The sequence below is a fragment of the Hemicordylus capensis genome, chromosome 11 (assembly GCF_027244095.1).
Source record: "Hemicordylus capensis ecotype Gifberg chromosome 11, rHemCap1.1.pri, whole genome shotgun sequence".
Classification (NCBI taxonomy): domain Eukaryota; kingdom Metazoa; phylum Chordata; class Lepidosauria; order Squamata; family Cordylidae; genus Hemicordylus; species Hemicordylus capensis.
The window spans coordinates 4,102,429-4,127,990 of NC_069667.1; the positions used below are offsets into that span (position 1 = coordinate 4,102,429).

Genomic DNA, 25,562 nt, shown 5'->3' on the forward strand with positions numbered 1-25,562 from the left:
AGACAGACCATAAGTCCGTCTCGCTCAGTATTGTTTACACAGACTGGCAGCGGCTTCTCCAAGGTTGCAGGCAGGAGTCTCTCTCAGCCCTGTCTTGGAGATGCAGCCAGGGAGGGAACTGGGAGCCTTCTGCTCTCCCCAGAAGAGCTTCATCCCCTGAGGGGAATCTCTTACAGTGCTCACACTTCTAGTCTCCCTTTTGTATGCAACCAGGGTGGACCCTGCTTAGCTAAGGGGACATAGGGACATAGGAAGCTGCCATATCCTGAGTCAGACCATTGGTCTATCTAGCTCAGCATTGTCTACACAGACTGGCAGCGGCTTCTCCAAGGTTGCAGGCAGGAGTCTCTCTCAGCCCTATCTTGGAGAAGTCAGGGAGGAAACCTAGAACCTTCCGCTCTTCCCAGAGAGGCTCCATCCCCTGAGGGGAATACCTTCCATTGCTTCCAGTCTCCCTTTTGTATGCAACCAGGGCAGACCCTGCTTAGCTAAGGGGACAAGTCGTGCTTGCTACCACAAGACCAGCTCTCTTACTGTGGGTGAACAGTGCTGTGACCTCAGTAGCAGACAATGGGGTGTACTGAATGAAAGTCATGACTAAGCATCACTGAAATCAATGAGGCAAGTTAGTCATGACTAATGCAAATCCCTTTAATTTCAACAGATGCAATCTTTAAATTTTAGGAGGGTCCAGAACCAGGTTGCTGCTTCATACATTTATGCACATTACTATTTTAATTAATTTGAGTTAATTTTTTAAAGATAACTTCAAGTTCACAGTGGGGCCTCCCAGTAAACTTGCAGTAAAGCCTTCTGTGTGTAAAAGTGCCGGTGGAGCAAATGTGCCTGTTGGCTGAAACACCTTTATAATCAAAGATGACTGTGGACCTTAAATGCATCCGGCTGTGTGATGTTAAGAAAGCCAAACAGCAGGATTGGGTTCTTATTTACCCTGCCACCCCCCACCCACCCACCTAAAAAAAAGCACGCCTCGGTAGTTACCTTTCTGCTTACTGACTTTTCTTACTGTCATGGCTGCCTGTCGTTTTTGATTTTCAGAAATTTCAAAGCCTGGAGAAAGAGAGGAAAACGTGAACACACCGGAGAGTTCAGAACATCAGCTTCTCAGCACCCTTGTTGAGACTGAGACTGAGTTGAAACACCAGCTTGTTTGGAGGCCTGAAAACCTGCCTCTCCCCTACACCCCTGCTTTGTTGACACTTTGTTGACACTGCCTCTCCCCTACACCCCTGCTTTGTTGACACTGGAGGTGGAAACAGTCTTGATGACAGAGTTTGCTCCTGAGGCCTATGTCCATCTCTCACCATCAAATATTTGGCATGCAAGCCAAGCCTTCCACACAGGGCCACAAAGCGATGTAGCAATGGGGTCTTACTTTTAGGAAGATTTTGTTCTGTCAGGAGAAGTTTGGAGGCCAGTGTTCAAAATTGGCAACAAGAACCTGGCCAGCAGGTAGAGCTGGGTCTCCGTATCAAGCTTTCCTCCCAGCTGACATGGACCCTGGGCCTTACCTATCTTTTCATCCTCCTGCACCATCTTCCTCTCCTCCCGGAAAGCTCTCAACCACCGCAGCTTCTCTTCCAGCTTCTTGGCAAAAAATAAGTGCATCTCCTCCGTCTCCTTGTTGTGAAGCTTGAAGGCATTTTTCATGCTGACATTGAAGTCGTCATCCCTTCCATCTTCAATATCCAACACCTCATACCGATCCATGTCAATGCGACCTTTATAATACAGGATGTCTCTTCTTATCAGGTCCTATATGTGGGAAGCACAAAAAATACCTTTTGAAATCTAGGTGGACTTCAGTCCTGGCTTATGTCCTCAGGAGATGTAACTAAGATGTCAAAGATTGAAATATGAAGAGGAACAGAGGAAGCTGCCTTATCCCAAGTCAGACTATTGGTCCATGTACCTCAGTATCATCTATCTAATGTACACTGATTGGCAGCAGCTCTCCAAGGTTTCAGACAGGAGTCTCTCTCAGCCCTACCTGGAGATGCTGCCTGGGAGGGAACTGGGAACCTTCTGCATGCCAGCTAGATGCTCTGCCACTGAACTATGGCTCCAACCCCAAAGGTGGCATACTCGAGTCTCCCATCCAGACACTGACCATACCAAGAGCTGCTTCACTTCAGCAAGGTGGCTGTATCATATGCCCTTAGACCAGGGCTGCTCAACTTCAGCCCTCCTGCAGATTTTGGCCTACAATTTCCATAATCCCTGGCTATTGGCCACTGTGGCAGGGTATTATGGGAGTTGTAGTCCAACAGCTGGGGGGGGTAAGTTGAACAGGCTTGCCTTAGGCCATACTCTGGCTAAGACGGTCAAGTCTTCAGTTGCTGAGTTTCCTTGAACCATTTCCTGAACCTTGATCCCAGACTGCAAGGAGACAGAGGCGACTGGAAGGGATGGGTGTATTTTGTCAACACTAGGCAGGAACTGAAAATTATCCAAAATGAAATTCAAAAGAGGATTTCAGGGCTTTTTTCAAGGAGAAACCATGGGCCAGGGGTCGGAGGACCCTACAGATCCCATGTCCTACCAGGATGCTGCACATTAAATGGTGCTCAGGATTGTCCAGGCCTTAAGAGGGAGGCTTACAAAGCTTTTCCTGTTGCAAGAGAACTTTCCTCACCCTCTGCTTGAGGAGGAAGGAGCAACTGGCAGAGCTCCACAAGACTGGATTTTCCCAAGGTTTCTTGGGGAAAACACAGAAAGATTCAAGTTTTCCCTCTGCCCCGGGGAATTCTCTGGGAAAAGCTCTGAAAGCCCACATTACTTATGATGCAAGCGAGGGGTGGAGAATGTTGCCATTCATTCTTCAGGGCTTGGTTTAGGGGTTACCCCCTTAAAAAATCCTCTCTGCTTACTGAACAGCTTGAGAGGTCTGGCACATTACAGACCCCAATGCTGCGTCTGTCTTGCTGGCATAGCCTGCCACATCTCTTCAGTCGCAGTCATCAGCCAGCCTGGCTGGTGGCTCATTCCAGCTGGGAGAATGTGCCACTCCATAAATATTGAGAAAGATCTTACAGGAAATACTTTGATGGAAGAGTAGATAAGCAGATGCTGAAATCTAAAAACAGCAGGCCTGTTTTTTGATCTGGTTAACAAGGTATAAACTAAATCGTCCCAGAATTAATTTGAAGTAAGGATTTTTGACTGTTCCTGATCAATTATCTTTTGACTAGTGCCAACACAACCAAGAACAGATGCAAGGCCCTCCATATAAACCATTTCCATGAATTGGGGCCAGCAAAGCCCACTCAAAAGAAAAAACCAGCCAGAGAGACTGTTTAGATAAAAGGCACAGCTCTATAAGGCAAAGTGTGTAATAAGCCTTTAAAATTTAAATAGCCAGTTGCAAGAAAAACCAAAGCAAGTCGGCTGATGTTTACAGCAAGAGTCATAAACACATCTTGGCCAACATGGAGCTGACCTCTCAGTCATCTCAGCAGTAAGGAGCTGACTTCCCTGGAGATTTTATTTCAAGGCTTTTGAAAAACTTTGATAAATGTCGCACTGAAATAACCGGCTTAGCAGTGGAAATTAGAAACAGCCCAGACATCAACAAGATTTCATGGTGAATAGTCTACGACAATCTTGGGCCAAAGTTAATTTAGATACGATTATTTAAATGCGCAGATGCATTGAGAATCGCTGATATGAAGGCTGTTAAAAACAACACCAAAATAACAACTCCTAGGATGCACTCATGGGGGTTGCTGACATAGAAGTGACTCAGCAGATGGTCAGCTGGTCTTGAGGAGTGTCAGATGACTCAGCAAGTCACCAGCTGACATATAGGAGTCTCACATGACCTAGTCAGCCAACTTTCAGAACTTGCCTGTTTGTAGGCTTGGTGTACAGTCACAGAGCAGGGCTAGGGACCCACAAGAGCCATTCCTGTGTGGAGACCGTCTTTAAACTGGCTTCCACTCTGAGGCAGAGAATTCAAGAAGCAAGCAAAATAATCGCCAAGGCAATTTTCACAGACAAACACTACAGCCAACCAAGCAGCAGTTTTTATAGCATACATGTTTTAATAAAAACACGCCTACGAATTTCTCCAGTAAAACATGGTTTATTGTAGGGCTGAGCAGTTCTCAGGGGTGAGTGTGGAGCGGTCAGATGTGAAAGGGTGCAACACTGGCTCACCTTTCACCGCTTTCTCCTTTTTTGCCACAACTGCCAGCCCTGCAGTGGTGGGGCCCTCCCGGTGGCTACCAGCCAGTGGTGAGAACTTCTACCCCTCACAAATGACACCAGACTGTCATGCAGCATAAGAGCTGAAGTGGTGAGCATGGATTGGCCCTTTGCTAAGCAGGGTCTGCCCTGCTTTGCATCTGGATGGGTGACTACATGTAAGCACTGACTGCTGTAAGATATTCCCCTGAGGAGATGGGGCTGCAGCTCAGCGGGAGAGCATTTGCTTGCATGCAGAAGATCCCAGGTTCACTGCTTGGCAGCATCTCCAAGATAGGGCTGAGAGAGATTCCTGCCTGAAACCTTGGAGAGTTGCTGCCAGTTCGTGATGACAAAACTAGCCTAGATGGGCTAATGGTCTGACTCAGTATAAGGCAGCTTCCTGTGTTCCTTGGCACTGTAGCTCATGGGGAGAACATCTGCTTGCATGCAGAAGGTCCAAGACTCACTCCCTGGCATCTTCACAAAGGGCTGGAAGAGACTCCTGCCTGTCAGGGTAGACAATACTGAGCCAGGTGGAATGGTCTGACTCCGCATATAAGAGCTTCTTATGTTCCTCTTTAGTGTCGTTCTTCCGGGGAATCATTTGCCAGGGGGTGGTGGTGGATGGCAGCCACCCTCCAGGAGTCCCAGTGCTGCTGCTACTTTCCTCTCCACCCTCCGAAAATTACTAAAATGGTGCTCTGTACAGAGTTGTGAAAGCAGGAGTTCTTTTAACTCAGCAGTAGAGTTCTCTCTCTCCCCCCCCCCCCACTCTTCTTGATAGCTGTAACTTTGTCGCCATGATTGCTGCATAGTGCGCACACTTACTTACTTTATTTTTCTATTTCTAGGCTGCCTTTCTGCATAACATATCCTCAAGGCATCTCATGAAATATGTAAAATCATATAAAAGCAATGCAATAAAAATGGCCGAACTCAGGGCTGAAGCAATCCGCTCTCCTGAGATGACGTCCCCGTGATGCTGTTACTGTTCTGATATTGGTGGCAGTAGTGTGTGCACTGTTTTGCAGCATAAGCATGTGCCAGGATGCTTCCAGGACCAGATTCCGGAGCCCAAGGCTCTGGGCACAGCTGCAACTCACCAGCCCTAGAGGCTGCAAGTGCCTTCCTGGGCAGAAAAGGGGTTCCCAGGCACTGGAGTGAGGCCACCCATGAAGGTTCAAAAGGGAGGGCTCCCTGTGTGTTTATCTGCTTGTGGAGAAAAGTGTCCATGGTGACTGGGGGGCAAATAGCTGGCAAGGAAAGGACTAAACAGCTCCTCCTCCTCTGGGAGCCTTCTGCTCATCCGAAGCGACAGGACAGATGTACTGCACTAGCAAAAAAAGCCCTCGGGGCGGGGCAGGGCAGGGCAGGGGAAATTGCAGAAACACATCCCAGGCATGGTTCTGCCCTTGTTTGGCTGCTTTAGCTCATCTACCACTCCTGGCAGGCCTTTCCACCCCTCTGCACAGTGCCTAGATATCCAGCTCAGAAGAGCTCTCCAGGGTGCTGATTTGATCCACTCGGAAGATCGTGCACAAACAGCATCTGCTGGTATTTCTAACACCACCACCACCACCTTCTTCTTCTTCTGGCTGGTAATCTTCCCTCCTAAGTAGAGCTGCATTCTACTGCCCTCCACGCCTTTGGGTGTGCTACAGGTGTTCCTACACAGGAGGAACCCTGCTAACTGAGCAAAGAGGCACTTTTTAAAGGGGCGATTCTCTTAGATTTAGCAGGGGGAGAGCAACTCCAGCACAGCATCCCTCCACTGGCTGCTTCTGGTGTTCAACCTATGTTTCTTTTTAGATTGTGAGCCCTTTGGGGACACGGGGCCCATCTTATTTATGTATTGTTTATTTTTCTACACAAACCACTTTGAGAACTTTGGTTGAAGAGCGGTATATAAAAATTCGTAGTAGTGGGTTCTCCAAGACATTCTCAGAGAGATGCTGAGATTGGCTTTCCTTTCTGGGAGATTTCTTTCACCATGAACCACTTGTGGGGTTTTTTTGCCAGTCTTTCACCTCCCCCCCCATCCTGGAAACAACCAGGAAAGGCAGATGAGTTGGAACAATTGATCTGCGCCCATATCTTGGACTGCATAGCTCTGAAAAGAACAGGGGTGAGGCAGTTGAATTTTCTTTTTGCAAGGATCAGACATTTGAGACTGATATTGGTATTTATGATTGCTATTTTCCTGGAAAGGAAAAATGTTAAAGGACCATCTAAGAGGTCTTGGCTCCTCTGGGCAAGTCTTTCTGCCATTGGAATGCTGGCCTGTTTTCTCCCAGTTCTAATGGGAGCTATTCTTGTCTATCCCATCAAGGATTTCATCTGAATTTGAATCAATATAACAAGTCTCACAGCTGTTCTTGAAGTTCTTAATTTAAAAGATAAACCACAGAGTTTTTTTAAATGGGGAGAAAACTGAAGGAAGTGAGAGTGTTTTGCACTCACAGCCCATGTTCTTGGATTGGTCTGATGCACTTGCATGCATCCGCAGGAAAGAGCTCGTTCCGATTTTTAGTCAACTAGGCATTTAATCAGAAACCTGACACATATGAGCCCAATTTAGACATTGTGCTGTACAAGTGTGCAGATGTTTGTACACTTGTACATGTCTTTGTGTGAATGACAGTACCTGTGTTCACTTTACAAGTGAACCTCGATACAGGCCATTCAAATGCATGGTGCAGATAGGAAGCCTATTTCCGTACCATCATTCTACATAACATATGAATGACTGTACCTGTGTACATTGAACACTCATTGTATGAGTGTTGAACATAACATCTAAATGGGTCTTTGGGCCTGTATCCATATTAATGTTAAACTCCTATTCTGTATAAAGAAAAAGTACTATTTGTGAACTGCATCAAACACATGAATGAAGCAAAGTTCTAGGCCCACAAATCACAGGGAAGTGCAAGGAATGGGCTGAGATGGCCCCAATCCTTAACTGGCTGAAATCTTGATCAGTCCCCAGATGACCTCTGGGATTTCGCCTGGCATCACTCATACACTTTCAGCTTTCAGGACTAGAAGCTTGCTGATACTTTCAGTGTGCAGAATTTAGGTTCCAGCATCCATATGCCTGTGGAGCTGCACAACTGTGGATACAGATAGCTGTGTCTGAGGCAATTCCTTCTCCCGTTTAACTGAATTTCACAGAGCTCTTCTGCTGGAAGGCAGAAGTGAGAATGGAAACAGCATCTTCATGCTTCCAAGCATTATATCAATATATATAATAAAAATTGCAGTTGTTATGCAAATAAAACCAACAATGTTTTATAATATTCTTCCAAATGTCCTAAGCTGTGCTGGTCTTGGACCGTAATAAAGATGATTGACTGACTGTCCTAAGCTGGCAATGACCCTTTTGGGTGAAAAGAATAGGGGCAAGGCAGCTGAATTTTTTTTGTAAGAAGCTGACGTTTGAGACTGATATAGATATTTATCACCAGAAAGGAAAAACATTAACGGACAGTTTACGTCATTCTCTCCTGAAACAGATCTAATAAGGGGATAATAAGGAGGCGAAGTGCTGCAGTACATTAAGCAACGACATTTCTACAATGTTTTCTGTGACTAAAGCAGCACAGAAGAAATTATGGTTAGCTTCTGGGACACTAATAAAAACAGGAATTGCCCATGACCCACCAAGTTCACCAGACATGTTTTGTGGCCTACCAGATCCTTGGTTTTATCTCAGTCATCTAGCCTGATTGCAAGGTGTTAGGGTCTCGTACAGTAGGGTGCCTTTCTCTTTGTGTCGAGGGAGTGGCTGGCTTCCCCTCTGCTGCACTTTAGCACCACCACTGCAGATGGCCAGAGGGTGGTACTGCAACTACCGGTTCCATCTGGTCTATACAGCAGCTGACTCTGGCCAGGATCCTAGTCTAACTAACTTGTTGATCAGATACAGAGGCTATTCTCACGACCGCAGGAAAGCGGGCTAAGGGAGCCCAGCCCGATTTTCTGCAGTTGTGTGTTGCAACGGGAGCCACACAGCTCCCGGCAGCAAACCTCACTAAATCCCCCCCCCCGGTTAAAAGAGGTTAGCAGAGTGCACGCTCCGCTCACCCCATTTTCCTGATAGTGAGACACTATCACAAGGAGACCCCCAATCGGGAGGCTACAGTAAGCCTCCCAGTGTTGGGGGTCCCCCAGAATGCCCTGTGCACTTGTGCAGGGTATCCTGGTACTTCTGGGGGCTGGGCGGCCCCTGATCCCTGCTGCCTCTACCAGCTCCGTGATGGAGCCATTAGTCGTGTAGGCGGCTGATCCGCCACCCAGAGTGGGCTCCCTGCTCTTCTGCAGGGAGGCTCTACACATGGATGGTGTGGGGAGCCTCACAGCCTAAGCTGTCCTTGGACTATGGTTGGTGTGTCTGCCTGATTATTTCTGTGCAGTGTTTTACTGACAAGCGCAAGTGCTTCTGCAAATGGGCAAAATGCACCATGCTAAAAGAACCTTGATACAAACCTCCAGTGACTGTTGCTGGTGTTTTAAATTGTGAGCCCTTTTAAATTGTGAGCCCTTTGGGGACAGGGATCCATCTTATTTATTAATTATTTCTCTGTGTAAATCACCCTGAGCCATTTTTTGAAAAGCGATATAGAATTATTATTATTATTATTATTATTATTATTATTATTATTATTATTATTAATGTTGAAGGGGCAAAATACTGAGAGATCTGAAAGGCAAGACAAAGGGCCATGCATATTACCCTGCAAAATTCAGTATTTAGAAAAATCAGATCAGGGGAGGCTCCTACACATTGGTGCCACTTTGGAAAGCAGACCAGGGATTTTAAAAAATCCAAAGAGAAATTGAGATGAGAGGTAATTTGGAAGCATCTCTACAACTACTATGAATATTTATACACCACTTTTCAACAAAAGTTCTCAAAGTGGTTTCCACAGAAATAAAGAAACAGAAATACATCAGATGGTCCCCTGTCTCCAAAGGGCACAGCATCTAGAAGAAATGTTTCTTTTATGACCCTCTTGACAGCTTCCTTCACAGCAATGTGCCATGGCCATTAAAACCTTTCAAGGCGGTGTGACAATGGTATGGTAATGCTACTCCACATTGTTTTTATCTTACAGTGACAGCCAATACAATAGGATGAGTGAGTCATCTGAACGCATCCTTACTTGTGTATAGGCACTGAAATTAGAAGAAGAGCGAAACCCCATTCTATCATATCCAAGTTAATTGACTAATCTGAAAGGGGCCATCTTTTTGTCTTGCAAAGAGAATTACCCAGCTCAAGCCGCAGGCTTGTATACTGAACTTCTGACACCTTGACAGAAGAGACCTTATTAAAATTAATAAGCATCAGCATGAAAGACGGAGCCATGAAGAACTGGGATTCAAAGCCAATCAGCCAGAAGGATCGCAGCTTTCCTTGTCATGTGAATTCCCTGGTGATGTGAAGGATACAACATTTATTGTATCCTGATGTGTTCGTCAGCCAGTGATACCTCACATTCAAATCAAGCTATGTTGGAACATACATATGGGGGAAATCTAGATAGAGGTTACCAGAAGCTGCATCTTGTTTTTGTTATCCAGAAGTTTCCAAGTCCTTCACAAAAGACGTACTTGCTATCTTGATTTTACAAATGGAAAACCACAAATACATGAGGGTACTAACTGTAATAATTATGAGAAGAACCTTTGCAAGACTTAGGTCATTCAACCCCAGCTCTTTCCATTGTAACTAAAGCCAAGTTTGAAATTCAGAATATCCTGAATTTCTCTCCATGCACACATTGAGGATGAAAATGACATATTTTCCTTTCTGGGATTTCTGGTCAGTGCTGCCACTACATACACAATCTCGGCATAACAGCCTTTGAACTCTGTCCAGCCTCTGAATCGTGAAAGGTGAATCAGTCACGCTAATTCCTCCTGCATTTCTGAATGACTTGAAGAAGGCTTCGCACTAGCGGAAAAGTGGTTTTTAAGAATAATTCAACACTGGCAGGTATCCAGAGGCATATCATGGTAAAGCAGTGGTGATGGGCATGTGGCCTGAAGCTGCGGAAGGCGCTGGTCATTCTTTACAGGATGGAAGGCTAACCCTTCTCCTCAAAGTAAGCCTGGCCTCCACAGATTGGGGAACTAGACCCATCTGGATTTCACTACCTTTTTGCAGAGTACCATCTGGTGATCGAAGAGAAAGAAAACACGCTGCTGACTCCGTCCATAAGGCTGGTAAATCCAAGACATCTCTCCTGTGTAGATCAGCTCAGAGCTGCGATCCAAGATGTCCTCCCCCTAGAGGACACAGGAAAGTTGGTAGATAAGTGATTGTGTCCCACAGTAGGACCATGGGTTGTTTGACACCATCATCCCTGCAGACATGCTATGACAGTGGGTGCCAAAATGCTACTGGCACATGGAGGCCTGGGAAAAGGTCTGCTCTACAATGAGCCACTCAAGATCTCGATGCTACTGGCACATGGAGTAGGATCAGAAAGAAATTGCACACAGATCCTTCCTCAACGAAAAGGAAACAAAGACAGATCAGTGGATCTTTTCCATTCAACCACCCCAAAACATATCAAATGCATGCCAGTGAAAAATACATAACTAAGCACAGTATTGTGGAAGACATCTATATTAAACACCATCTTGAAAAGCAATATAAAATACAGAGAACACAATATAAATCGTGCATGCAATTTCCAAACGGTACTCATAAAATCTACAGGAGTGAAGTTCTCTTCAACCACAAAACCAGTGAGGTTTTTCCAGAAAGCAGGGGTAATCACACAAGCTTGTGGATTATCTTAATTTTTGTTGCAAAGGTAGGAAAAAGAAAAGCAAAGAAAAGAAGCCCGTCTGCTAAAAATAGAACATAAGCTGCTGAAGTAAGTTGTGCTCGAGCAGAGGCAACGGAGGCCGGAGGATACATGAGCCCTCTGTAAACACTTCAGCTTGATTAACTGAATCCAGAAGTGTGGAGTCCCTGCAAGGGATGCAGAAATGAAATCTAAAATGAAAGGATTTTTATTACACCGTGCACATTGAAAATGCAACTTAAATATACAGTATCCAGCTTAGAAATAGATGCATTCCAAGGACATTTGCAAATGTATAAACAGCACACTAGTTTCACGTCATACTGTCAGCATCACTCTTAGACTCAGACTTCATGTAAACAAGGCATTATCCCTCAAAGATGCAGGGAAGAAGGGCTTAAGTTGGGATCTAGGGCAGTGTTCCCTCTAACTGGGATTCCCAGATGTGGTTCACTACAAATCCCAGCATTCCCAGCTGCAGTGGCCTTTGGCTGGGGATTCTGGGAGCTGTAGTCCACAGCATCTGGGGATCTCTGTTAGAGCAGGGATCCTCAACGTTGGGCCCCAGATGTTCTTGGACTTCAACTCCCATAATCCCCAGGCCCAGTGGCCTTTGGCTGGGGATTATGGGAGCTGAAGTCCAAGAACATCTGGGGGCCCAACGTTGAGGATCCCTGTGTTAGAGGGAACACTCATCCAGGATGCTTGGGGAAGGAAGGGCCTATTGTACTGATAGAGGCTCCTGGTCTATTTATCTCAGTTCACAGGAGGAGTATTAGGAACATAGGAAACTGCCATATACTGAGTCAGACCATTGGTCTATCTAGCTCAGTATTGTCTGAATAGACTGGCAGTGGCTTCTCCAAGGTTGCAGGCAGGAATCTCTCTCAGCCCTATCTTGGAGATGCTGCCAGGGAGGGAACTTGGAACCTTCTGCTCTTCCCAGAGCAGCTCCATCCCCTGAGGGGAATATCTTGCAGTGCTCACACATCAAGCCTCCCATTCATATGCAACCAGGGTAGATCCTGCTTAGCTAAGGGGATAAGTCATGCTTGCTGCCACAAGACCAGCTCTCCTCTCTATTTAGGGGGTGGCTGTGAATATTCAGGTCTGGGATTTCTCTCCCCATGCAAAACCACCACCCACCACTACAATTTACTGAAAAGGCACCATTTCAGAAGAAAAGTGAAATGGTATATTGCAGGTGCTTCGATTGAGCATCTTTGGTATGGGACAATCTGATCCAAGCTGCCTCCCACTCATGCTCAGACTATCTTGCTCAGCATTGTCTGCACCGACTGGCAGCAGCTCTCCAAGGTTTCAGGCAGGAGTCTTTCCCAGCCCTACCTGGAGATGCTGCCAGGGACTGAACCTGGGACCTTCTGCATGCAACGCAGATGCTCTGCCACTGAACTACAGCCCCATCCCCTAAGGGGAATATCTTGCAGTAGCCAGTGCTCACATGTAGTCACCCATCCAAATGCAAACCAGGGCAGACCCTGCTTAGCAAAGGGTCTTCATCATCACTGTCGCAAGGCCAGCTCCCACACAGTGCCTAAAAAGCCATGGCTGATGGGAGTTCATCTGAGGACAGCGGGAAGGCAGAAGAAACCTGGGTCACCCACAGTTATAATAAGCTCTGAAAGCCCTGCCTGAGCAAAGCGCCAGCCTGCACAGCACAAGATCTCCTTGACCCAGATGCTATGGGCTGTGTACAAAGAAAAATGGTTTCCTCCTCTGCCTCCCCTTCCACCTCCCTGGGGAGGCTAATGCTTTGCTCACAAGGTCCTGGATCCTCCCCACATCCTTGGGGAAGTCTGAGAAAGCAATTGCGGAGACAATTGGGCAAAGATAATTTAGTGACTCGGACAGGCAAAGTCCCATTGGCAGCAGTAGAGAGGCTGCTCTTTGGAGCAGAGAGTGCAAATCCGTCTGCCTATAGAAAAGCCAGAAAGAGCCCGGACAAAGGGTGTTCTCAGCTTGCAGGGCTGCTCAACTCCAGCCCTCCTGCAGATGCTGGCCTACAACTCCCATAACCCCTGGCTATCGGACACTGTGGCTGGGGATTATGGGAGTTGTAGTCCAAAAACAGATGGGGGGCCAAGCTTGAGCAGGCCTTCCCTAAAGGACTCTTCCATCATGTCTGAGGAAGATTTTTAAGCCCCCTGAAACCAGTAGACAAGTAGACCTCGGGCCAGTTAGAAAGGATCACCTCACTCTGTGCCGGGGCAGGTGACATGGGCTCTCTAGCAGTTATTGAACTACAACTCCCATCACCCCCAGCCACAATATGATGGGAGTTGTAGTTCAACAACAGCTGGTGAGCTGTCGCCTACCCTCTGCCCTGTAACTGGTGGCTTTGAGTCCTGTGCAGTGTTCAAGTCATCCATAGACTCTCACGTCCTATGGAAAAAGAGCTGCTTGTCCTCCTCCAAAAGTTCACACCAGAAACACTGATGCACACCATGGGAGAGACCAGAAAGCCACTCATCTCTTATCGAGGCGCATGCTCCATGTTCTCTGGGGGCCAAAGGGATACAGAACGGTCCTCAGGGCCAGTGTCTTTGTTGCTGCTTAAGGCTGGCTCCCAAGTGATGCCCCAGGGTGTTTTCTCTCTCCCCCCCCGCTCCCCCCCCATGACCAGGAGATGGGGTGGAGGGAGGGTTTGGAGACGAGTGGGGGTAAATAAAGGGCCTCAAATAATGTCCAGGGGGAAAAGACAAAAAAGAGGAGACAAACTGAGGAAGAAGTACGCCTTACCCTACAGTGTTATGCATGACCAAGGGGCTGAAAAAAAGCTCGTGAAACCACGGCTCGTGTTACCCCCAAAGGGGGCTGGGGTGCTTACTCCCAAGCAGTGAAACCAAGCTTGTTCCCTCGGCTACATTATTCAGCAAGTCCTTTCTGCGACCGGCACGCCTGCGCTTTAATGAGAGGCTGATGGTTGGATTAACATTCTGGGTGATGGGGAGATCGGGTTGAAAAGGGGAGAGTGGGAGAAATCACATCCTTCTCATCAGCTTCATTTTCCATGCCTCCTGACACTGGGGAAGGGGAGAACAAGAGAATCCCCCCTTATTCCGTCCCTCAATTTGATATTTGCTTCCCCAGGAGGCTCCCTTTCACCAGGCAGCCCCCGCTTTGAAAACAGGATGCTGGCTGGCTGCCTGCATCATATTTTTATTCACGCCAGCCTTTGAATTTTATAATGAAGCGTTATGCCGTAGCCGGCTCTCGCACGTTACATAATTAAGGGCACACAGGCTTCCATTAGAGGATCCATAAATAACTGGAAGGTATCTGAGTTAGGAGAAATTTAAAAGGACAGCACCCATTATATTTTCCTACAGTTATTCATCTTTCAGTGGATGTAATATTCTGAAAGAGTGCTACAAAGACACCTTAGAGAATATGAAAAGCCAGCTAAGGCAGGCTACCACTTGGACTGCCAAATTGGACCAATTAGATGGACCAATTAGATGGAGCTAAGCCCAGATTATGGTGGGAGAACGAGCAGGGAAGCTGTCCGCAGACTCTCCTCCCCGCTCACCATTTTTTCACCCCTACTGCCAGTTTCACAGCAGCAATGGCAGTGCTGCTCTGGGTGGCAAGAACCCCCAATCCTTTCCCTATGGATTCCATCAGAACCATGCTACATGATGATGCAGGCTCACCCTGAGAAGACCTGCAGGAAATCCAATGGAGTGGCCCCAAGGAGTGCCCGTCTTGCTGGCGGGGAAGGGGAGTCGATGACGTTTACTGCCCACAGTGGTGCTGGGCTTAAGAGTGTGTGGATTCAGTCTTGCTGCTGGCTGGGCCTCTGTGGCTTTGAGCCACTTTGCCCCCATTCAGCACCTTCCTTGTGAAACGGAGGGGTGAGATGAAAGTTCTCAGGTGAGAACTACTCAGCTCGAAATGCAGACAGTTCAGGTGAAGAGACTGGATAGGAAGAACCTATGACCCAGGCCCTAGGTAACTGAGCACCACTTGGGTCTCCCCACACCGCCAGGAGATATGGGGAACAAAAGCCAGTGTGACTCGAGGACCCAGCAGCGCCTTCACCTCAGAGGAATCCGCTGAGGACCTGCCAGCCCACACAGAGAGCCTCCAGAAACACTGAAGGCCAGTGCTTAGACTATTCTGAAGCCACCCTGAAGCTTGTGGGGCAGTGCATGCAGTAACAACAGTCCTTAGGATGAGGTGCAAGCCAGGCTCTGGTAATAGGGGTGTGCACAAAACTATTTGTGCCCCGTTTGGTTCGAGTCTGAATTGAACCCGAAGCAAACCCGGCATGTTCCGTTTTGTGGCTGCTGCCCCCCTGGCCTGGCTTGAAACCCTCCCCCCGCCCCTCGCCCCGCTTGAATACGAACTGGTTCAGGGGTTTAAATTTTTTTAAAAAATATATTAACTCACCGCTGTGGTGCTGTGGCTCATGACCCAAACATGGAAATGTCCCAGGAGCATGTGCAGCTGCCTCCCAAAGGGCCACCAAAAGCAAAAGAGCCGGAATGGCCCCCAAACAGACCAAAACAGTCCTTGCAGGACCAGGGGGTGGCCGGTGGGGGGAGGCCAGTGGGGGGAGAAGGAGACTAGGAGACTAAGGAGTCCCTTCCCCTGCAGCCATGCCAGCACCCCCGCCCCCACCGAGGTTGCCAGATTCGCGGTGCTACGGTGGTGAGTTAATTTTTTTTAAAAAAAGTTTAGACCCCCCCAAAACCAGCCCCAAGCCAGCTGGGGGTGGGGGGTTTCAGCTCGAGGGCAAGCCCTTGAGCCGGACCAGTTCAATGGCGAACCAGCTCGACCCCGAGCCGGTTCGCACATCCCTACCTGGTTATGGCCATGCAGCCCTGCCCATCCTTCCAGTCAGGGAGCTGCACTCACAGGGGTCCTTCTCATGATGTAGGAGGCAGAGGTGCTCCCAGTGCCAGAGTCACGACAAAAGGCCCCTTGTGCACATCCTGGAGACCTAGGAGGTAACCCGCTCCATCCTCCTTAGCAAAACAGGATCACAGCTTTTCACCCCTTCTTTTCACCACTGCACAGCAACAAACCCAAGTGCATTCAGACAAAACCTAAGCTGCTCAATAAGAAGCTTCAGCAACCCCAACTCTTTGGTGAGAGTCTCATTTTCCTGAGCTCCCTCTAAAATGTTACCGTTTCAACTCCGCCAAAATATTTCTCTCCTCCCCAACAGTGTTTCTCTCTTTGCCACACTCAAAAGTGTTTTTCTGTCCCCCCACAAAATGTATTTTTCTATCCCCAAAGTGTCTTCTCTTCCCTCCCCCCAACCAAGGCGGTGCTCTTCAAGCTTTGCCTCTGCCTGTATCTGAGCTGGAAGCCTTTTCCTTTAGTTGCTAAGCAGTTATAGGAGGAAAACAGCTCTTTTGGGACCCCTGTTGTGCACTCTCACACTTTACATGTTTAGTTATCTGCTTTGACGCATGTCTTAAACGTTGGGCTAAGAATCCCAGAGTCAGGTCTGACCGTCAAGCTGTAAAGCTGTAATTTCCTCCGCTCACAAAGTGGAGTTGTGATCTCACATTTTGGCTCCCACAATGCACGGGGCATGCAAGGCCCAGGCTGCAATTGGAAACCCCACTGACAAGAGAGTAAGTCCCTTGATGTCAGTGGGACTTACTTCTAAGTAAATATACGTATACATTGCTCTGCCCATCTCCAGATGATTTGAGTCATAGCTTTCCGTAACCAGTTCCCTTTTCTCTGTGTTGATTTCCAGCTAGTACCACATTAATCAGCATCTTGATAAGACTAAGACCAGATGAACTTGGAGAACAAAAACCCAGCCTGGCTTGAATGAAATGTCGGAGGGGGTGGGGTGCTGTGGAATCACTAGCTAGTTAACACATCGGCATTTATGTTTCTCCACATGCTGACCCCCAGATTTAACCTCCAAACCACTGGATTATCAGAGCAACCTTGAGGGCCCAGCAGACTATAAATACTGAAGCTGCCACAACTAGGCTAAGAATCCTGCCTCGATTTCATGTTCTGCTGCATCCTCCAATCTCAAGCAAGAATCTGGAGCTTCAGAGGGACAGGATTGTACTCTAGTCACCCAAGATGTGTACAGTATCTCTCCATAAAGGAGAGAGAAGCAGGATATGTTAACTGAGCTCACTGAGCAAGGAGGCACCTTTCTGAAGTGGCGATTGAGCCAGGGGAGAGCAACTGGCCCTCTCCATCGCCAGCACAGCATCCCCTCCAAGGGGTGTTGCTGGTGTCTATCTTGTGTTTCTTTTTCAGACTCTGAGCCCTTTGGGGACAAGAAGCCATTTTATTTATTTATTATCTATGTAAACCACTTTGGGAACTTGGGTTGAAAAACGTGATGTCAATATTTGTCGTCTTTGTCTATGTTGGGCTGTGGGGCAGTCCTCAACTTATGGGGGAAAGAGGGGCCCCTTAATGACTTGTAAATATGCCCCTCCTCAGGACTGTCCCAATTTTATCCAAATCGTGGCCTTTTGCAGCCTCCTACAAACAGTAGCAAACAAAGCTGCCACAAAAGGTAAGGGTCTTTCGCCCTCTTATTCTTCAAGCATTGCTATGGGGTCCAGACTGTCGGGCAAGGACCATTCTGTTGGCTCTGCCCCCATGTTTTGGACAAAAGCCTGACAGAACAAACTTGTGCAGAGGAAGCTCCCGCTAACCCTCCATCTCCATCCCAGAAGACATTTTGCTTGCTTAGCCCGGCTAGGATGTCGAGCAGCTGTGCCCAAGTCCAGGTCTGGAATTTGGGGTTTTCCAACCCAGGATCCCTAAGGCCAGGGGATAGAGCTAGAAAACCTGGGAGGGCTAGAGCTTGAGAAGGGGGTAGGTTAGTTTGCAGCTTAGTTTGTAGAAGGCACCGTGCTTTGCAAGCAGAAGGTCCCAGGGAACCTTCTGGGAACTGCAGCTCAATGGATCTCAGGAAGCAGGGCTGCTATTGACTCTGGACTAGGGTTGCACGTTTTGTATTTTTTCTGTATCAATTTGTACCAAATCCGAATCAACCCAATTTTGTCCAAAATTAAGCCTTCCGAATCACCCCAGTTTTGTTTTGTATCCAAATTAATCCGATTTTAATTAATTAATTAAAATCTGAATTAATTCAGATTTTAAAATGGGTCACATGGCCAAAACAGTGGGTGAGAGTTATAGTGCCCAATGAGTGCCCAATGGAAGCTACCACAAACATTTCAAAGGCATTGGGCAAACAGCTGATTTTTGGTGAATTTTTGAAGTTTGCGTGTCTTTCAGATTTTCCCCATAGGGTATGATGGAGGTTTCAGGGAAAGTATAGCTTCACACGGGCAGGGAGTGGGGGGGGGGTAAGGGGTAATCTCTTCTTGACAGACACTCACTGCCTCCCTAGTTGCTGCAGTCAGGAGACCAAAGCTCCGAAGAACAGAACAAAACAAAACTTTGGCTTCAAAATAGGGTCATTTTGATTTGTATACCAAAAAATTTGTTTTTTAATTTTTTCATTTCAATTTGTATACAAAATGTCCAAAAATGCCATTTCCGGACACAAAACATTTTGTTGCTGAATCGAAATGCACAAGCCTACTGTGGACAACCGCTGCCAGTTCAACCAGAGAGCACTGAGCGAGGGGGACCAATGGTCTGACTCAGTGCAAAGCAGCATCATGCCTTCAAGTGCAGCAGGCAGAAAGCACCATTCTGATGATCAGCAAGGGCAGAAGGCCAGGCTCCTCGTATAGAGAGCAGACCGACTAAATCCAGGGGGGCTTCACACAGTATGCCAACTTCAAGGATTGACGTTGTCCTCCCCTTTTGCACCTTGTGGGCTTTGAGATCTCAGGATACTGAAGCAGCTTCCTAGTTTAAGATCCAGGCTCAGGCCATGCGGTTTCTTCAAGTTCCTTGTTTTTAGTCAATTAAGCTTCTTTTCATGCACTGTTACTTTATCCTTCTTGTCTGGCTGTCCGCCCCTTCGCTTCCCTGTATCCCAGGACCTCTTTGCTATCTTCAGTCTAACCCCCCGCCCCCATGTCAGATTTCAAGCCCAAAGTGACAACTTTCCCTTCCCTCACAGGATTTGGACTGTCTAATTCCCTCAGCAAGTGAAGATTCCATACAAATTATGCCTGCTCAAACTGTGAGTGGCAGACTGCCACAAATGGACTGCAACATCTGAATGGTTGGCATGTCTGTACTCAGACATAATCATTCTCATAACATTGCAGGAAAAAGGCTCCTTCCATTGGGATAAGCTCCCTAATGATAACATTAAAAAATATATCCAGAGAGAGTGTTGGCTGGCGGCCATAGCTTGCTAAGAACGGATGCCTTGAGATATTAATGGTGGCAGAATAAAAATACTTATTGATCCACTGCGTCGGTCACCTTGACTGGCCACCTACCCATGAATATTAAGGACCTGGAAGCTGATCTGTTCTTGATCTGGGTTAAATTATAGTGAGGGAATCCTTTCAAATGAATCACATTCACTCAGCACTAATGGAAGCCACACTCATCGGCTGACCTGCCATCTTCTGAGCCCAAGTAACAAACAATCCATCACAGCAATTTATCCACAACTGGTGCCATATGCCCGTGTTTGCTCTCTAGTTACACATCCACCCATCGTCATCACAGCAAGAGTCAAAAGAATTCAGAGGAAGAGATAAAGCCCAGAACAAGCTTGGATTAACTGGAATTTCTAGTACAAGAAGGTAAAAACAACATGATAGAATGAGCAGGAGAGAGATCTTGGGGTCCTGGTGGACAGCTCACTGAAAGCGTTGTCTCAGTGTCTGGCAGCTGTGAAAAAGGCCAATTCCATGTTCGGGATTATTAGGAAGGGGATTGGGAATAAAACTGCATATACCATAATGTCCTTATACAAATCAATGGTGTGGCCACATTTGGAAAACTGTGTACAGTTCTGGTCCCCGTATCTAAAAAGAACATTATAGAACTGGAAAGGTTACAGAAGAGGGCAACCAAGATTATCAGGGACCTGGAGCATCTTCCTTGTGAGGCAAGGCTACAGCATCTGGGGCTTTTTAGTTTAGAAAACAAGGTGACTAAGAGGAGACATGATAGAGGTCTACAGAATTATGCATGGCATGGAGACAGTGGACAGAGATAAATTTTTCTCCCTCTCTCAGAACATCAGAACCAGGGGTCATCCCATGAAACTGAACGTTGGAGAATTTAGGACCGACAAAAGGAAGTACTTTTTCACACAGCATATAAGTAATTTATAAATTTCTCTGCCAAGAGATGTGGTGATGGCCACCAGCTGGGCTGGCTTTAAAAGGGGCTTAGACCTATTCATGGAGGACAGGTCTATCAGTGCTTACTAATCTTGATGGCTGTAGACTGCCTTGAGGCTCAGAGGCAAAATGCCTCTGAATAACAGTTGCAAGGAAGCAACAGCAGCAGAAGAGGGGGCAATGCATGGCTTCATCTCTTGCCTGTGCGCTTCCCAGTGGCATCTGCTGGGGCACCCTGGGAAACAGGATGCTGGACTAGATGGGCATTGGGCCTGATCGAGCAGGGCTATTCTTATGTTCTTGTGATCCCTGGTGGGGTGACTCCCAGGACTGGAAGGCAGGAAGTGAAGGAGAAGATGCATTCAAAAAGACACAGCAGGGCAGTCACATGATATGTCAAGAATATGTACAGCTGCACAGGAGTCGAAGAATAAACCTGATAGCCCAGTGAGTGGCACCTACTCAAAAATAAATGGAGAAGGAAATAAACACGACATGGTAGCTGATGTCTCCGGCAGGCTGCCATGCCAAGGAGAGGAGGTGCACGATGCTTTCCTGGAAAATAAAAGACCTGATCTGGGATGAGAGATCATCCTGAATGGAAGAGAATGACTGTACAGGGTCGAACTTACCTCCCAGTCCAGAACGGAGGCCTGCCACTGCGCAATCTTGTCAATGTTCTCCAGTCTCCGTTTCCTCTCATTTATCTGCTGAGTTACATTCCTCATGACTGCCAGGGCTGCGGCCACATACCTGTAGTCGCTGTGGAAGGGGAAAGACAGCCTATAAGACTGCATGTCATCTGCAAAGAAGGTTGTGGGAGGCACAGAGCCTTCTCATGCCAGACCTACCGGCAGCAAAATTGCCAGGACACACCAGAATCCATGGCTAAAGGTTTCCAGGCTTAATAATATGTGGGTAGTACGTCTGTGTTATGGAGTGGAAGGCTCTGGTGTGACTCACAGAAGTAGTTTCTTAGGAACACAGGGCACTGCCACTTACCAAGCCAGACCCTTGGTCCATCTAGCTCAATATTGTCTGCACCGACCGGAAGCATCTCTCCAAGGTTTCAGGCAAGCTCTTTCCCAGCCCTACCTGAAGATGCTGCTCGGGATTGAAACTGGGCCCTTCTGCATGCAAAGTCAATGCTCTCCCCCTGAGCAACGGCCCTACCCCCTAAGAGCTCACAGTGCTGGCGCAAACCCGAGCTGACCCTGCTTAACAAAGAGGACAAGGCTCATTACTGCAAGACCAGCTCTCCTCCCTAAAACAACTCACTGTTTTCTTGAACAGAGTTGATCATCTCCAGTTACACATTTGCATTGGCAAATGCACTGCAAATGTGGCTGGAAGTGAGGCCTGGGAGCCCAAGGGCTGGAAGGAGAGCTGGAAGGTTCAGGGGGCTGCTGTCATCCATAACCCTGATGCCTGGATCCCTAAGTTGCCATGTATTTGCAAGCCTGTGTCCGGGGAAGGTGACAACTGTCCGTTAAGGGAGAGGGTTTGCTTCCTAACAAATGGCTCCAACCAGGGCCCCATGTGGTCCAATCCTCATTTGTCACAACACAAATGCAAGTCCAAGTTCAATTGGGTTTCCACGTCAGCCATCAGCCGGACAAGACGCAGAAAATGCAGGATGTGCAATGCTGACAGAAACCATATTTTTAAAAGGTGTGGCAAGAGCTCAGCGCTAGAGTTTCTGCTCTGCATCTCCAGGAGGCTTGACACACAGGGCTTCTGCCCCAAAACACCTTCAGAAGAGAGTGGGTGCATTCACACACCATCCAAACTTACCTCAAAGTCCCTTTGGAATTTTTGGACCCACTCCACACACAGACCGGGCTTCAGGGGCAGAGCCACCATTGGCCCAACGGGTTCAAAGAACCCGGGCCGCGCCCAATCAGGGGCCGTGCCTCGCGGCCCCGACAACCCCTGCGTCTGATGTCAGATGTGGGGGTGCTGGTTTAGCTCCCGAGTGGGGGCCACGCAGCCCCTTTGGGAGCTAAACTAAGGCTGGCACTGCAGGGAAAGCAGGGAAGAGCCGCTCCTGGCTGTGCTAGCTCCTGAAGGGGCCGCGTGGCCCCTGCAGGAGTTGAACTCCAACTCCCAAACAAGCCTCAAGGTGCAGTTCGGGAGCCAGATCACACACCCCACTGCGTCTGATGTCAGCGTGGCTAGCCCCGGTGTCCGACATCAGACGTAGGGGGCAGGATCAGCGGGGCCGCCGCTGTGGCCACACACGGGCCACTGGCAGTCAGGCTCCGTAGCTGCCGGGCTTTGTGATGTGAATTCTAGCTTATCTCGATGTATGTTTGGGTTTTTAAAATGCTGGTTTTAAGTTACTTTTTCTGATAACACCGGAACAAATAGAGAGAGGCACTGAGGTAGAATCATTAGCATGATAAGAGGCATGCTCTCTTCAGAAACACAGCTCTATCTCTGAAGGAGCTCTCTCTCTCTCTCTCCCACTGACTAGAAGGGAAACTCAGAGCATGTCATGTGGACCTGATAGTGAGCGAGTGAGAGAGACAGAGGGGAGACATGACAGAGGTGCATAAAATCATGCATGGTGTGGAGAAAGTGGAGAAAAAGAACATCTTCTCCCTCTCTCATAACACTAGAACCAGGGGTCATCCCATGAAATGGATTGCCGGGAAATCTAGGACCAACAAACGGAAGTACTTTTTCACACAAGGCATAATCAACTTGTGGAATTCTCTGCCACAAGATGTGGTGACAGCCAACAACCTGGATGGCTTTAAGAGCAGTTTGGAGGAGAGGTCTATCAACAGCTACTAGTCGGAGGGCTACAGGCCACCTCCAGCCTCAAAGGCAGGATGCCTCTGAGTAGCAGTTGCAGGGGAGTAACAGCAGCAGGAGAGAGGGCCTGCCCCTTTCAACTCCTGCCTGTGGGCTTCCAGCAGCATCTGGTGGGCCACTGTGTGAAACAGGATGCTGGACTAGATGGGCCTTCTTGGGCCTGATCCAGCAGGGCTGTGCTTATGTTCTTATAACTTGTTTCAAAAGAAAACTGAGAGCCGAGGGGAGGGGCTGCTTCACTCAATGCCGCAAGTGGACTTCGAAGTAGCTTTGCTCAACGTTTACCCTGAAGCCAAGTGCGAATAACTCTCAGGCAGGGCTGGGAAAGAATCCGACCTGAAACTTTGGAGAGCTGCCGCCAGTCAGTGTAGACAATGCAGGCTAGATGGGCCAAGTTGTTCGTCCTTGTGAAAATGTTCACGTATTTGTTCCAATTGCTCTCATTGTCTGACTCAGGTCTTTGGTGACATCACCCCCTAGTCCAAACGGGTGGGCTGCATAGCATCATTGTGATGCAACGCTTCTCCCTGTGCGATTGCTAAATGGGTGGGTGGGTAGCAACAGCCGAGTGACTAATCCAGGAAGGAAGAAAAAGCAGTTGCTGTTAGAAAAAGCAGTGCTGAAGCAGCAGCCACTAGGGGGAAACGCTGGCATTTTAAAAGCAAGCTTTTTTTGCATGTTTTTTTGGAAGGTGAATAAGGTAGCACCAGTGCAGTGGGGAAATGACTTGCCTAGCAAGCATGAGATTGCCGGTTCGAATCCCCGCTGGTATGTTTCCCATAGTCTGGGGGAAAACCTATATCGGGCAGCAGTGATGTAGGAAGGTGCTGAAAGGCATCATCATCATCTCATACTGCACGGGAGATGGCAATGGTCAACCCCTCCTGTATAAAGACAACCACAGGGCTCTGTGGGTGCCAGGAGTCGACACTGACTCAACAACACACTTTACCTTTAGTGCAGCAGGAGGAGCAGAATAACAGCACTTCCCAACTAAACTCTGCAGCCGTGCAGCAGAGAATAGGCAAGTTTTGGCAACCTCCCTTTCCCCAGGAAGCCCTCTGTACCACCTGGAAATATGTTCCCAAGGGCTGCGCAGGGGGAATATTATTGGTCTGCATGTGGGTGTCATGGGGTTTTCCCCACAAGGAGAGCTGGTCTTGTAGTAGTAAGTAGGAATTGTCCCCTTTTCCAAGCAGGTACTGCCTTAGTTTGCATTTGGATGGGAGACCACATGTGAGTGCTGTAAGATAGGGGATGGGGCTGCAGCTCAGAGGAAGGGCATCTGCATGCCGAAGGTCCAGTTCCCTCCCTGGCAGCCTCTCCAGGTAGGGCTGGGAGAGACTCCTGCCTGCATCCGTGGGGAGCCTCTGCCAGTCAGCATAGCTAGGGGGACCAAGAGTCTGTCTTGGTAGAAGGCCGTTCCCTATGTTCCTATGTACCTGGTGCTTGTGAAATCCTTTCCCTATTCTGCAGGGATGAGCCACACCTCTCTCCATCGCCTGCCTGGACTTGCTCATTCCAAAGGGAGACACTCCCTGGCTCCCAAACAGAATCAACTACCGCTGCCATCTCATTACTCATCAGACGCAGAGACAGAGCTTGATGGCTGGAGCCAGCAAAGAAGACACATGAAGTAACTGATCTCGCAGCCCCGCAAGACATGAGAAGAGAGCCCAGACAGTTCAGTTATGCCCTGACAGATTCGTTCATGGACAGGGCATGAATCAAGGAGAACCCAGGGAGGAGCCACCTAGGCAGATCAGAGCAATTCCTTCTGCTTCTTGGATGCTCGTGTGTAGAAATCTCCAGGGAGGAGAGCTGGCCTTGTGGAATCCTGCCTGCAACAAGTCGGTGCTGACTCCTGGCCCCCACTAGAGCCCTGTGGCTGTCTTTGGCGGAATACAGGAGTGGTTCCCCATTGCCTCCTCCCATGTAGTACGAGTTGATGTCTTTCAGCATCTTCCTATATCGCTGCTGCCCGGTATAGGAGTTTTCCATAGTCTGGGGAACATACCAGTGGGGATTCAAACCAGCAACCTCTGGCTTGCTAGTCAAGTCATTTCCCCGCCATGCCTTTATTTATTTATTTATTTATTTATTTATTTATTTAAAGTTAAACTATTAAAACACAATTAAAACAATATCTAATTAAAAGCCTGGGTGAACAAATGTGTCTTGACTGCCCTTTTAAAAGCTGTAAGAGATGGGAAGGCTCTTATTTCAGCAGGAAGTGTGTTCCAAAGCCTCGGGGCAGCAATGGAGAAGGTCCATCCCTGAGTAGCCACCAGATAAGCCGGTGGCAACTGCAGATGAACCTCTCCAGATGATCTCAATGGGTGGTGTGGTTCATAGCAATGAAGACGTTCTCTTAAATACCCAGGGCCTAAGCTGTTTAGGGCTTTATAGGTTATAACCAAAACCTTGTTCTTTGCCTGGAAAGTTATCAGCAGCCAGTGTAGATCTT

The 25,562-nt window shown here is 48.0% G+C and overlaps 1 protein-coding gene across 11 annotated transcripts in view; it reads right to left on the reverse strand.

Moving 5' to 3' along the window:
- ARHGEF9 (Cdc42 guanine nucleotide exchange factor 9) overlaps positions 1-25,562 on the reverse strand; it is a 204,139-nt gene that overhangs the window by 9,323 nt on the left and 169,254 nt on the right. For all 11 annotated transcript variants that reach the window (XM_053273656.1, XM_053273653.1, XM_053273654.1 and 8 more), the window contains 4 exons: positions 20,908-21,037; positions 10,372-10,503; positions 1,533-1,776; positions 1,003-1,071 (listed from right to left, as the gene is read on the reverse strand). In XM_053273656.1, the coding sequence (XP_053129631.1) occupies positions 1,003-1,071; positions 1,533-1,776; positions 10,372-10,503; positions 20,908-21,037 (575 nt within the window). The remainder of the gene's footprint in view (positions 1-1,002; positions 1,072-1,532; positions 1,777-10,371; positions 10,504-20,907; positions 21,038-25,562) is intronic.